Source organism: Cetorhinus maximus, chromosome 3, assembly GCF_964194155.1.
Source record: "Cetorhinus maximus chromosome 3, sCetMax3.hap1.1, whole genome shotgun sequence".
Classification (NCBI taxonomy): domain Eukaryota; kingdom Metazoa; phylum Chordata; class Chondrichthyes; order Lamniformes; family Cetorhinidae; genus Cetorhinus; species Cetorhinus maximus.
Window position 1 is genome coordinate 52,614,709 of NC_135881.1, and position 13,705 is coordinate 52,628,413.

The 13,705-nt window shown below is 40.8% G+C and overlaps 1 protein-coding gene across 12 annotated transcripts in view; it reads right to left on the bottom strand.

Annotated features, from left to right (window-relative positions):
* The window catches only part of mllt10 (MLLT10 histone lysine methyltransferase DOT1L cofactor), a 325,623-nt gene that overhangs the window by 131,490 nt on the left and 180,428 nt on the right, over positions 1–13,705 (bottom strand). For all 12 annotated transcript variants that reach the window (XM_078538350.1, XM_078538343.1, XM_078538367.1 and 9 more), the window contains one exon: positions 3,647–4,237. In XM_078538350.1, coding sequence (XP_078394476.1) covers positions 3,647–4,237 — 591 coding nt within the window. The remainder of the gene's footprint in view (positions 1–3,646; positions 4,238–13,705) is intronic.

Below are 13,705 nucleotides of genomic sequence, written 5' to 3' on the forward strand. Positions count from 1 at the left end.
GGATGATTTTCCAATCTTCACTAGATACAGGGGCAGTACCGGAGGACTGGAGAAATGCAAACGTAGTTCCATTGTTTAAAAAGGGATCAAAGGAAATGCCAAACAATTATAGACCCGTTAGTCTTACATCGGTGGTGAGCAAATTAGTAGAATCAATCCTGAGAGATAGGGTTAACTGTCGTGTGGAAAGGCATGGACTAGTCAGGGATGGTCAGCATGGATTTGTTAAAGGAAGGTCTTGCCTCACAAATTTGATTGAATTCTTTGAGGAAGTGACAAGAAGGGTGGATGAAAGTAGTGCAGTGGATGTTGTGTACGTGGATTTTAGCAAGGCATTTGACAAGATCCCACATGGCAGATTGGTCAGGAAAGGAAAAGCCTATGGGATTCAGGGTCACATGGCAAACTGGATAAAAGGTTGGCTTTGTAACAGGAAACAAAGGGTAATGGTCAATGGATGCCCTTGCAAATGGAAAGTTGTCTCAAGTGGTGTTCCACAGGGCTCGGTGTTGGGACCCTTGCTGTTTGTGTCATATATTAACGATTTGGACGTGAACGTGGGGGGCACGATTGGGAAATTTGCAGATGACACAAAGAATGGCTGAGTAGTGGATAGTGTAGAGGATAGCCATAATCTCCAAAATGATATAGATGGGTTGGTGGAGTGGGCGGTAAAGTGGCAGATGGATTTTAACATAGAGAAGTGTGAGGTCATACATTTAGTGAGGTCAAACAGTTACAGGGATTACACAATAAATGGGAATATACTAAGAGGGGTAGATGAAGTGAGAGATCTTGGCGTACAAGTACACAGGTCCCTGAAGGCAGCAGTTCAAGTAGACATGGTTGTAAAGAAGGCATGTGGAATGCTCTCCTTCACTGGCAGAGGTATAAAATATAAAAATAAGGATATAATGTTGGAATTGTATAAAACACTGGTGAGGCCACAACTGGAGTATTGTGTGCAGTTCTGGTCATCGCATTACAGGAAGGACGTAATAGCTCTGGAAAGAGTGCAGAGGAGGTTTACAAGAATGTTGCTAGGGTTAGGAAAGTGTAGCTACGAGGAGAGATTGGATAGGTTGGGGTTACTTTCCTTAGAACAAAGAAGGCTGAGAGGTGACTTGATTGAGGTGTACAAAATTATGAGGGGAATAGATAGACTGGACAGGATAAAATTGTTTCCCTTGGTGGAGAATTCTAGAACCGGGGACGTAGATTCAAGATAAGTGGCAGAAGGTGTAGGGGGGACATGAGGAAGAACTTTTTTACGCAGCGGGTAGTGGGTGTCTGGAATTCATTGCCCAAGTTGGTGGTAGAGGCAGAAACTCTAAACTCTTTTAAAAAGTGCCTGGGTCTGCACCTTAAGTGCTGTAAGCAACAGGGCTATGGGCCGGGTGCAGGAAGGTGGGATTAGAAAGGGCACCTGGGTGTCCTCGGGCTGGCATGGACAAGATGGGCTGAATGGCCTCCTTCTTGTGCTGTAACTTTTCTATGGCTCTATGGTTAGGCATCAGCCAAAGCATTGTCGCCTGAGCACCATACTTGTGGAAGGATGTGTCAAGGCATTAGAGAGGATGTAGAGGAGAGTTACTAGGAAGGTATCAGGAATGAGGGGCTTCGGTTACAAACAGAGATATGAGAAGCTGGGGACAGTTCTCCTGAGAGCAGAGAAGATTAAGGGAGAGATAGCGGAGTGTACAAAATCATGAATTGTTTTGATAGAGTAAATAAGGAGAAACTGTTTCCACTGACAAGGTCAGTAACCAGAGGACACAGATTTAAGCTAATCGACAAACGAGCCAGAGGCAAGAGGAGGTATTATGATATGGAATGCGCTGCCTGAGAGAATGATGTAAGCAGTTTCAGTGGTAATTTTCAAAAGGGAATTGGATAAATATTTGAAGGAGGAAAATTTGAATGGCTATGGAAAAAGGTCAGGGGAATAGGAGTTTTTCCATTAATTTTCAGACGCTACATTCATTTACCGTCCAATACGTCATACATGTTATATAGTCTTCTTATCTGCTTTCATTTAAAAACAAAAACAGAAAAATACATATTACAAAATGTTGGATCTCCTTTTAAATATTATATACTCAATTTTACGAAGTCAAATTCCAAAGTAAATTGGACTCTGTGAGCACTTTGATTTGCTTATTCTGAAGACACAGGAAATTCATCCTCACAATATTAAGATCCATGGTAATTGTTATCAAAAAGGATTAAAAGGCCAGCTTCCTTTTACTTTGTTTCATTTATGCCTCAGTCTCATTAAATTAAGGAAGGAAACAATGCTTTCTTGCACTGCATAAATACAAGATTAGTGGCTGTTGACCCAGAAAATGAATTAAATTTGATGATTCATGAATTCTTTCTTACATCTAATTAGTTCAAGATTCCTGAAGCATGCAAAATCATTGCATTTAAATATTTCCTCTGCTTAACGCAAAGGATATAAATTAAGCAGTAAAGGAGTTAATAAGGATATCAAAACTTGTGCTGGTTAATTACTTTGCCAACACTATTTGAAAGGATTTATTGAGAAAGGCAACAAAATAGCAATTTGCAACATTCAACCCGTTGTAAAAACTCAACTGATTCACTCATATCTTCTAGGGAAACCTGTTGTTCTTGCTGGCCGATATGTGGCTCCAGTCACACACTAACTTCCCTCTGAAGTAGGCTAGCAAGCTGCTATCAATAATAAGAACAAAACATGATGGGCTACTCCGTAATCATCAAATCAGGATGCAATCAAGGCATCGCCCATTCAGTCCTGCCAAGTTCTCCTCTCTAACACCTAGGATTTTACCAAAGTTGGGAGAGCAGCCTCAGACAAGTCAAGCAACAACCTAATGCAGTCATAGTAAACAGAATCATACCTATGTCCCAGGCTCCCTCATCACATCATGGGGATGCTTTACCCCACCAGCATGACAGACAGGTAATTCTGTATTGACTTTTTATTATTGCATCAAACATTTGAGATACTGCTTTTAATATCTTGTGAACCTGAACCCCAAATCTTTCTGCCCTTTCATATCACCTAGCTATTCCTCAAATTACATGAATTACCTTTTATAATCAAAATTTGCAATCCCACATTTACATGTATTAAACTCCATCTACACCTGTTTTTCCCATGCTCACCATTTTTTCAATATTTCATTGTAACAAAACTCTGAAGAAGGGTCACAGGGACTCGAAACGTTAACTCTGTTCCTCTCCACAGATGCTGCTAGACCTGCTGAGTTTTTCCAGCATTTTCTGTTTTTATTTCAGATTTCCAGCATCTGCAGTGTTATATTTATATTATATTATATTCCCTCACAACTTCTTTGATTCTCAGAATTATTTACATCTAGTCCTCCAAAGTAATTAAACAGTGTAAATAAGCAGTCCCAGAATCGAATCCTCTGCAACACTGCAGTCCACTTCTAACAAAACTGAGAAGTTCCCAAAAGCGTTAGCAAGTGATTGAAAAAGAGGGAGTCAGGGAGAGAAAAAAGGAGGGGGAAGGAAAAAGTAGAAGAAAGGAAAAAGTGGAGAGAGAAAAAAAAGGAGGGGAGAAAGAGAGATTTAGTTATGTAAATATTCATATTGTAATAAATGTTTTGGTACATAAACCTACCCATACACCCACCTGAACCAGCTGGAGATGAGCTGACACTTAGACTCTGTAAACTTCCATTCCTGAGCAGAGATGGAGATTTCTGCAGATTTGCACTTGCCACACTTCCTGCAGCAGATGTAACAGATGATGATGGTGATGCAGAAGAGAGAGACAGCTGAGAAATGCTATCCTTATTTTTACTTCCTTTTGGTCTGCCAGGTCCATGCTTGTACTTTTTATTTCCTTTTCGTTTTTTTCCTTTTACTATCTCTTCCTCCATGACTGAGGTTTGAGCTCTTTTATACCCTGGTACAGCACTTGAAGTCACAGTAGTAACATCAGAGATGTCATAATCTCCACAACCACTCTCTGAGTGTTCAATGTTTATTGTTTGAGGAGGTCCAGATGATGTCAGTGGGAGGCCCAGCACAAGACTAGCATTGATCAAAGTCCTTTCTTGGTCAAGAGTTTCTCCCTTAGTTGTCTCTCTGGTTGAGGACTGTTGTGAATGACTGTAACCATCACTTCTTGTATCCGGTTCAGTGAAAGTTTGAAACTCTTGTGGTGATTGGACTGAACTGCTAGATGATTTTACACTGGTTGGGGTTCCTAGTAGACTGCCTGCAACAAAAATATTAGTTAACTGATAAAGTTACATGAGTAAGGTGAGTGCAAAAATCAAGTTTGATTTCTTCATCATTCTATAAATGAAAAGTTTAAAATACAAATGTCATAATGAGCTCTACCAATTTAAATAGAGGACGAATGGCAATAATTCACTATTTCCATTTTTTTAAAGATCTGTTTAAAACCCTCACGCTTTCTCTAGAAAATAAATTTCAGTTTCACACACAAAGAATTTTCACTTCACATTTACAGTATTTTTACGACATGATAAAAAGTACACACTTTAAAAACAGTATTGCTTGGGCAAGCCTTATTAGTGATTGAACCAGCAACCAGAAAAATAAAGAATCCTTTGCTTACCAATTCAGTAGATGAATGAAGGAATGGTAGATGCATTTTAATTGCTCAAGTATTCCAATAACATTTTAAAAATCCTGTGTTGTGCTCAGCTATCTGCACCAGATATTTAGTCCATTCACTGATTGATTAATCCAAGCTGTTAAATGTCAGCCCACTTTGTGTGACCAAGATTGCCCTGTTGCACGTTAATTAAACCAGGTCAAAATAGTATTTACTTACTTGAGGAAGCTAATAATATATCAGGCCATAGAATCAGTTTTAGACAAATGAAGAACTAATTTAGAATTGTGTGGGTCAGTGAAAAAGTGAGAAGGTAGGAGTCAGAAGAAATGCAAGTAGAACATTAACAGTTTTAAATTGGGGTCAAACAACTCTTTGGAGATTCCCAAGTGTTGTATCTACTACAGGTACATGGAACAAAGAAATAAACAAACTTGCATTTTGATAGCATGTTATCATGTCTCAGCACAAAACAAAGCTTTATCATTTGAAGGGCAGTGTCATTTTTGTGTAGGCAACAAGTCATAGACAATTTACACACAGCAAAGTTACACAAACAACAACAAATCAACAAATAGCTAATCAATTTTGGCAGAGTTATGTTCAAATAGTGTCAAATAGTGAACCATTTCCAGCTAGCTAACCAAGTACCTATAACTTCAGTTTAACTTCTTACCTGAACCACAGTACCTCTGACAATGCAGCACTATTTCAAGTATTCCATTAAAATGCAAATCTAAGCTATGTGGTCAAGTCTATGGCTTTAACCTATAACGTTCTAACTCAAGATTGCTATTAACTGAGCTGTGAAGTAGTTGAGTGAATGGGCACTGTAACGAATCAAAACAACAATGCTGGGGGAGCAAGTGAAATCAGTGTTTCCAATATATTCTCCAATTAAGCCCAGCAAAATCCTACAATCCCATCCAGTAAAAAGAAATTTTGCTTTGTGATTATAACCCAGTAATTCTGACACAAAATGGAAGTATTGATCTCATGAATACCAAATTGTCACATTTCAGGATATTTGCTTTTTTTTTTATACATAGACTTACATTTAAAACATGCAAAAGCAACAAATCCCCAGCTGCAGGCTAAAGGTTTGTATGGAAGTTAGACAAGCCATTATGTGCAATATCATAGGTCAAAGAGTTTTCTTCAAATAAAGACAGCAAGAGTCAATTGTTTCATCCCAAGTCATTAAGCCCTGATGACCCCTATTCGTTTTAAGAATAAGAGATAATGATTTTGAGATGCACACCCTAAGAAGTGAAAGAGGTAGCCAGTTTTATCACTTGCCAATCACCACCCCTTTTCTCCTATGGTATAAATTGATATGATCATTTGAAATTTGGCACTCTTGTGTTTGTCCTGATAAGTGCCAGGTGAAAAGCTTTGGCAACATGTCTCTCTTTTCAGTGATATTCAAAAGCAAGGAAGTTATGCTAAATATTTAGAAATGATTGGTTAGGCCGTAGCTGCACCGCAGTGTTCCATTCCAGGCACCTTACTTTAGGAAAGATATCAAAGCCTTAAGGGGGTACAATGGAGATAAACTAGCATGCTACTAGGGATGCAGACTTTTAGTTACATACTAGCCAGACTAGAGAAGCTGGGATCGTTGTCTTTGGTACAGAGGTGGTTTAATAAAGGTACAGTATTCAAAATTATGGAGGGCTCTGAAAGATTAAAACAAGAGCAACTGTTTCCAGTGGCAGAAGGGTCGACAACCAGAAGATACAGATTTAAGGTACCTGGCAAAAGAATAAGAACATAAGAAATAGGAGCAGGAGTAGACCATACAGCCCATCGAGCCTGCTCTGCCATTCAATACGATCATTGCTGATCTTGGGTTTCACCTCTACTTACCTGCCTGTTACCCTTGTCCCTTGATTCCCTGAGAGACTAAAAATCTGTCTATCTCAGCCTCAAAAATATTCAATGATGGAGCATTCACAACCCTCTTGGCTATAGTATTACAAAGATTCACAACTCTGAGTGAAAGAACTTCACCTCATCTCAGTATTAAATGATTGTCTCTTTATCTTGAGACTTTGCCCTCATTTTCCAGATTCCCCTGCCAGGACAAAAAACAAAATCTCTGAATACCTACCCTGTCAAGCCCCTTCAGGATCAGAGGCAAGGTGAGGAGAAATATTTTAAGCAGCACGCTGCGATCTGGATGCCCGCCTGAAAGCGTAGTGGAAGCAGATTTAATTGTAACTTTCAAAAGAGAATTGGATAAATGCTTGAAAAGAAAACAAATTGCTGGATTGCGGCTAAAGGGCAGTGGAATGGGATGAATTTCACAGAGCTAGGACAGACATGAGGGGCCAAATGGTCTACTCCTGTGCTGCATAATTCTGTGATAATGATTGAATAAAGCTTTCAGATTTACATTCAAATTGTTCTTCAAATCATTTTCGAAAAGAATTAGGCAGACGATGTTTTAAACATATGATCATATTTCCAGAAAATGCTGGAAATATTAAGCAGGTCAGGCAGCAACTGTGGAAAGAGAAACAGAGTTAACATTTCAGGTCAATAAACTTTCATCATAGTCCTGAAATTATGAATAGTCCATGGTCATCAACCTGAAATGTTACTCTTTTTCTCTCTCCACAGATACTGCCTGACCTGAATATCTCCAGCATTTTCTCTTTCTATTTCAGATTTCCTGTATTTGTAGTATTTTGCTTGCAGAATCGTATTTTGAGCTGGGTTGACTAAATACTACCAATATGTCATGGGAAATTGTGTATAATGCAGGAAATGCCTCCATCTGACCTCATAGTAGTCTGGACAATGTTATAGAAAATAGAAAAATAGTCATTTGGTCATACAGAAATTGAGTATTGCTTAAAAAAAAAGGAACCATGCTGTCAAAGGTTTTTTATCTTGCACTCATTGGGGCAGTTCACAAAGGGGACAACAATTTATACTGCATGAGAAGAGAGTGTGGATTGGTTGGTATATGAACTCTGATTGGTAGAGGCATTGCCATGGAGAATGCACCAGGGAACTGCCAAACTTTTGATTGTAAGAATTATACTGAAAACCAATTTAAGATCATCAGTCAGGCTCGCAGTGTGGCTCACTTACGCATGTTAGAAACTACATATATTCACATATAGGGCCCCATCCTTTGCAGACAAAAAGAACATGTCCACGCATTGCACCTTTTTCAACTAAACAAAAACTTTGGGGACAGCCATTCCTTGGTTCATTCACCATGGTAATGCCTTGACCAGAGTTGACCTGCCTGGTTTCAATTTGAACAAAAACCCTGTCAGTTAAAGGTTCCCTGGTGCATTCTCCATGGCAACGTCTCAACCAATCAATCAGCACTCTCTTCTCAGGTAATATAAATTGTTGTTCCCTTTGCTATTGAATCTTGCGAACTGTCCCGATGAGTCCAAGACGAAAAGCTTTGACAGCATGTGTCTTTTTTTCGGCAAAATAGAAAAACATTTAGAAACTGGAAGTATAAAAGAATAGTCTGCACAGATTTCAAAAGGGTAGGCCATGTTTAACCAATTTAATTAAGTAACAAAAAGAGTAGACAAGGATAACATACTTGATGTAATATACTAGGATTTTCTATAGACGACTCACGACAAAGGTCAGAGCACGTAGAGTCAGGGGACAAGGAGCAGAATGGGTAGCAAACTGGCTACAAAACAGAAACAGAAAGTAACAATTGAAAGTAGTTACTTAAGAGTAGCAGAATGTGGGATTGGTGTTCCACCAGGATTGGTGCTGGAACTTCTGTTGCTCACCATATACATAAATGATTTGGACTCAGGAATCTGAAATACAAATCAAAGTTTGCAGATGTCACCAAACGGGGTGGTTTAGTTAATGCTGAGGAAGGCTGCAGCAAAATATAAAAGGATATTAATAAACTTGAAGAACAGCTGTGTAAATGGCAAATGAATTTCATTGCAGATCAGTGCAAGGTGGTAAATTTTGATAGGATGAATAAGGAGATCACCTATTACCTCAAAAATAAGCATCTAACTAGTGTAGAAGAGCAAAAGGATATTAGGGCACAGATTCAGAAATCATTATTAGGAGTAAGACAGGTAAACAAAGACATGTAAAAAAATGCACTTAGGTTCATTTCTGGAGAAACAGAATTGAAAATCTTGAGAAGGTTATACCACACAAAAACAAAAATACCTGGAAAAACTCAGCAGGTCTGACAGCATCTGCAGAGAGGAACACAGTTAACGTTTCGAGTCCGTATGACTCTTCAACAGAACTAAGGAAAAATGGAAGAGGTGAAATATAAGCTGGTTTAAGGGGGGGTGGGACAGGTAGAGCTGGCTAGAGGGCCAGTGATAGGTGGAGATAACCAAAAGATGTCATAGACAAAAGGACAAAGAGGTGTTGAAGCTGGTGATATTATCTAAGGAATGTGATAATAAAGGTACAGATAGCCCTAGTGGGGGTGGGGTGGGGGGAAGGGATCGAAATAGGCTAAAAGGCAGAGATAAAACAATGGATGGAAATACATTTAAAAATAATGGAAATAGGTGGGGAAAGAAAAATCTATACAAATTATTGGAAAAAAGGGGGATCGGAAAGGGGGTGGGGATGGAGGAGAGAGTTCATGATCTAAAATTGTAAAATCCCCCCCTTTTCCAATAATTTATATAGATTTTTCTTTTCCCACCTATTTCCATTATTTTTAAATGTATTTCCATCCATTGTTTTATCTCTGCCTTTTAGCCTATTTCAATCCCTTCCCCCAACCCCCACTAGGGCTATCTGTACCTTTATTATCACATTCCTTAGATAATATTACCAGCTTCAACACCTCTTTGTCCTTTTGTCTATGACGTCTTTTGGTTATCTCCACCTATCACTGGCCCTCTAGCCAGCTCTAACTGTCCCACACCCCCTTAAACCAGCTTATATTTCACCTCTTTTCTATTTTTCCTTAGTTCTGTTGAAGAGTCATACGGACTCGAAACGTTAACTGTGTTCCTCTCTGCAGATGCTGTCAGACCTGCTGAGTTTTTCCAGGTATTTTTGTTTTTGTTTTGGATTTCCAGCATCTACAGTTTTTTGCTTTTACCTTAAGGTTATACCACACTTGAGTACGCTACTCAGTTCTGGCCCCCATTTTACAAAAAAGATATAAAGGCACGAATGACTAAAAATTGGAAAATGTAGTCAAAACGGCTGACGTAGTGTTGGCTTTCATCTTAAGGGGAGTGAAATATAAAAGAGTGATACAGTGTGTTTTCGTTCAACCCCAAGTGACACATTCAGGCTGTGAAATTAGATGAACTTTCAAAATGAGCATTCCGGTTGCAATTCGTGGCTAACCCGCTCCCATAGCTTCTAATGCAGACAGCACACTAAATTTCATTCTGCCTGCTTTCAACTAAACAATTCTAACATGCAGCTAGTGCTAAGTGCTGAGTGGCTGCATGCCTGAACAGGGGGCAGAAAATCATGAGAGGCTTTCATGAGTCAAAGATAGCTTGCACCAATTAAAACCAGCCTGCATCTCTTAAAGGAGACATATCTTTTGCATAGAACGGATGCTGGAAGTGTTTCAGAAAGTGATTTTATATGAGAAAGACACAATAATTCCACAACATGGCAGACACAGACTCCAAATATTTTCTAATGCTGCCCTGGAGGGCTTGCTGCAAAAGATGTCATCTATCCATAGGGAGTCCGACCAAGTTTCAACGGCAATGGGGCAAGACAGCCTTGGCATCAATGCTAAGAGTCCAGCCCTGGGGAACTGGGTGCTGCCCTAAAAGAAATTTACGAGTGGTCAATGTCAGTGAACATATCTTTAAATATCATACCCTACTAAATGCATCAGTAGCCTCACACTGCTCAATGCATCACACGCCCATCACTCACCCAGAAGCAATCTCTATCTCTATCACAACTTCAATCTAGCATCCACAGCTACACACCACCCTTACACACTTAGCACTACTGAAAGCCTCATAGTCACATCTCACAGTTTCCCCACACTGCCAATTATTAAGCTATGACAGCCACATCACCCAATCATTTTTGCACACTCACTGAAACACTTACCTCTCTCTTGCAGGCTAAGGTAATGAATAATTAGAGGCAATGGCACTGAACCAACAGAGGCAGGCATGGTTGCATCTCCTGACCCCAATGGAGGAGACAGCGCTCATCAACACTGGAGCAACCATGACTGAAGCAGCAGCCAGCAGTGGGGCTGAAACCATCAAGATGGGGAACAGTGACATAGTAGGACAATGGCGGAATGGTAATGTCACTGGGCTAGTAACCTAGAGGCCCAGGCTAATGCTGGCAGCTGGTGTATTGTAAATTTAAATAATTAACAAAAAAAATCTGGAATTGGAAGCTATTCGCAGTAATGGTGACCATGAAATTATTGTATTGTTTTAAATCCATCTGGTTCACCAACATCCTTTAAGGGAGGAAGTGTGGCATTGTTACCTGGTCCGGCTTATACGTGACTCCAGACCCACAGCAATGTGGCTGACTCTTAACTGCCCACTGAAATGGCCAAGCAAACCACTCCATTGCACCAAACAGCTACAGAAAAGTCGAAAAGGAATAAAACTGGATGGACCACCCTTGGCCCCGGAAACAACAATGGCACACCCTGTCCAATTGACCCCCACTAACCTAGGGGCTTGTCCCAAAATTGGGAGAGCTATCCCACAGACTAGGCAAACAACAACCTGACAGTGTCCTACTCACCAAATCATACCTTACGACCAATGTCCTAGATTCCTCCATCACCATTCCTGGGTATGTCCTCTCCCACTGGCAGCACAGACCACTAGAGGTGGTTGTACTTTGGTATACAGTCAGGACAGAGTGGCCCAGGGGGTCCTCAACATCAACTCCTGGCCACATCAAGTCTTAAGACATCAGGTCAAATATGGGCAATGAAACCTCCTGAAGATTATCACCTATTGCCATCCCTCAGCTCATGAATCAGTATTCTAGGATCAACACCTACTTGACCTCGGCCTCACCAATCTACCTGTCAAAGATGCATCAGTCCGTGACTGTATTAGTGGGAGTGACCATCACACACCCTTTGGAGACAAAGTCATGTTTTCACAGAGGATACCGCCCATCGTGTTGTGTCACTATCACCGTGTTAACTGGTGTAGATTCAGAACAGATCTAGCAGCTCAAAACTGGGCCATCAGCAGCAGCAAAATTGTATTTGACCACAATCTGTAACCTCATGGCCCAACATACCCTTCACTCTACCATTACTATCAATCTAGGGGATCAACTCTGGTTCACTAGGAATAGGAGAACATGCCAGGAGCATACCAGACACACCAAAAAATGAGGTACCAACCTGAAGAAGCTACAATACAGGATTGCATGCATACCAAACAGCAGAAGCAGCATGCGATAGACAGAACTAAGCAATCCCACAACTAATGGGTCAGATCAAAGTTGTGCAGCACTGCCAATTGTGAAGGGTAGTAGACAATTAAATAACTAACAGGAGGCAACAGCCACACAAATATCCCCATCTTCAACGACGGGGGAGCCTAGCACGTCAGTGCAAAAGGCAAGGCAGGAGCATTTGCCTTCATAATCTTCAGCCAGAAGTGCCAAGTGGATGAACCACCCAAGGTTCCCTACATCACAGATGCCATTCTTCAGTCATATTGATTCAATCTACATGATATCTAGAAATAGCTGAAGGCATTGGATACAACAAAGGCTATGGGCTCTGGCAACATACAGGCTGTAACTCTAAAGGCTTGTGCTCCAGAACTAGCTGAGCCCCTAACCAAGCTGTTCTAGTAGAGCTATACCACTAGTAGCTACCTGACAAATGTGGAAAATTGTCCAGGTATGTCATGTCCTGGAAAAGGACAAATCCAACCAGGTCAATTACCACCGCATTAGTCTATTCTTGATCATCAGTGAAGTGATGGAAGGTGCCATTGACAGTGCTATCAAGCAGCACTTACACAGCAATAACCTTATCACTGATCCTCAGTTTGGGTTCCACCAGGGTCACTACTGACCTCATTGCAGCCTTGGTCCAAACATGGACATACAAGAACTGTCTTCAAGTGGTGAGGTGAGAATGATAGCCCTGACATCAAGGCAACATTTGACTGAGTGTGTCATCAAGAAGCCCTTGCTAAAATGAACCCAACAGGGATCAGGGAAGACCTCTCCTTGTTTCATTTTGTATGTAGCACAAAGGAACACAATTCTCAGATGCTGAAGTAGTCTGCATCCATATTCAGTAAAACCTGGACAACACTCAAGCTTGGGCTGATAAGTAGTAAGTAACATTCGCATCATTCAAGTGGCGGGCAATGACCAACTCCAACAGGACACAATCTAACCATATCCCCATGACATTCAATAGCATTGCCATCACTGAATTCCCTCCACCAACAACACCTTGGAGGTTTCCATTGACCAGAAACTTTACTGGACCAGCTATGTAAATACTTTGGCCATAAGAGCAAGTCAGAGGCTGGGATTTCTGCAGGGAGTAAGTCACTTCATGATTTCCCAAAGCCTGTCCACCATCTACAAGGCACAAGTCAGGGGCGTGATGGACTGCTCTCCATTTACTGGATTAGTGCTTCTCCGACAGCACTCAAGAAGTTCGACACCATCCAAGACAAAGCAGCCCACTTGGTCAGCATCCCTTTCACCACCTTAAAACATTCACATGCTCCACCACTGGTGCACGATAGCAGCAGCATGTAATATCTACAACATATACTGCAGCCACTTGCCAAGGTTCCTTCAACAGCACATTTGAAAGCCATGACCTCTACCATCTAGAAGGATAGGGTCAGCAGATAGGAACACCATCACCAAGTTCCTCTCTAAGCCACATATTGCCATTTCTTTATCGTCATTGGGCCAAAAACCTGGAACTCCCTTCCATCAGCACTGTGGGTGTACTTACACCAGATGGACTACAGCGGTTCAAGAAAGTGGCTCGCTGCCATTTCATCAAGGGCAATTCGGATGGGCAACAAATGCTGGCCTTGCCAGCAATGTTCACATCCCATGAAAGAATATTAAAAAAAAAAAAAAATTCTCATACCCAATTCTCCTTTT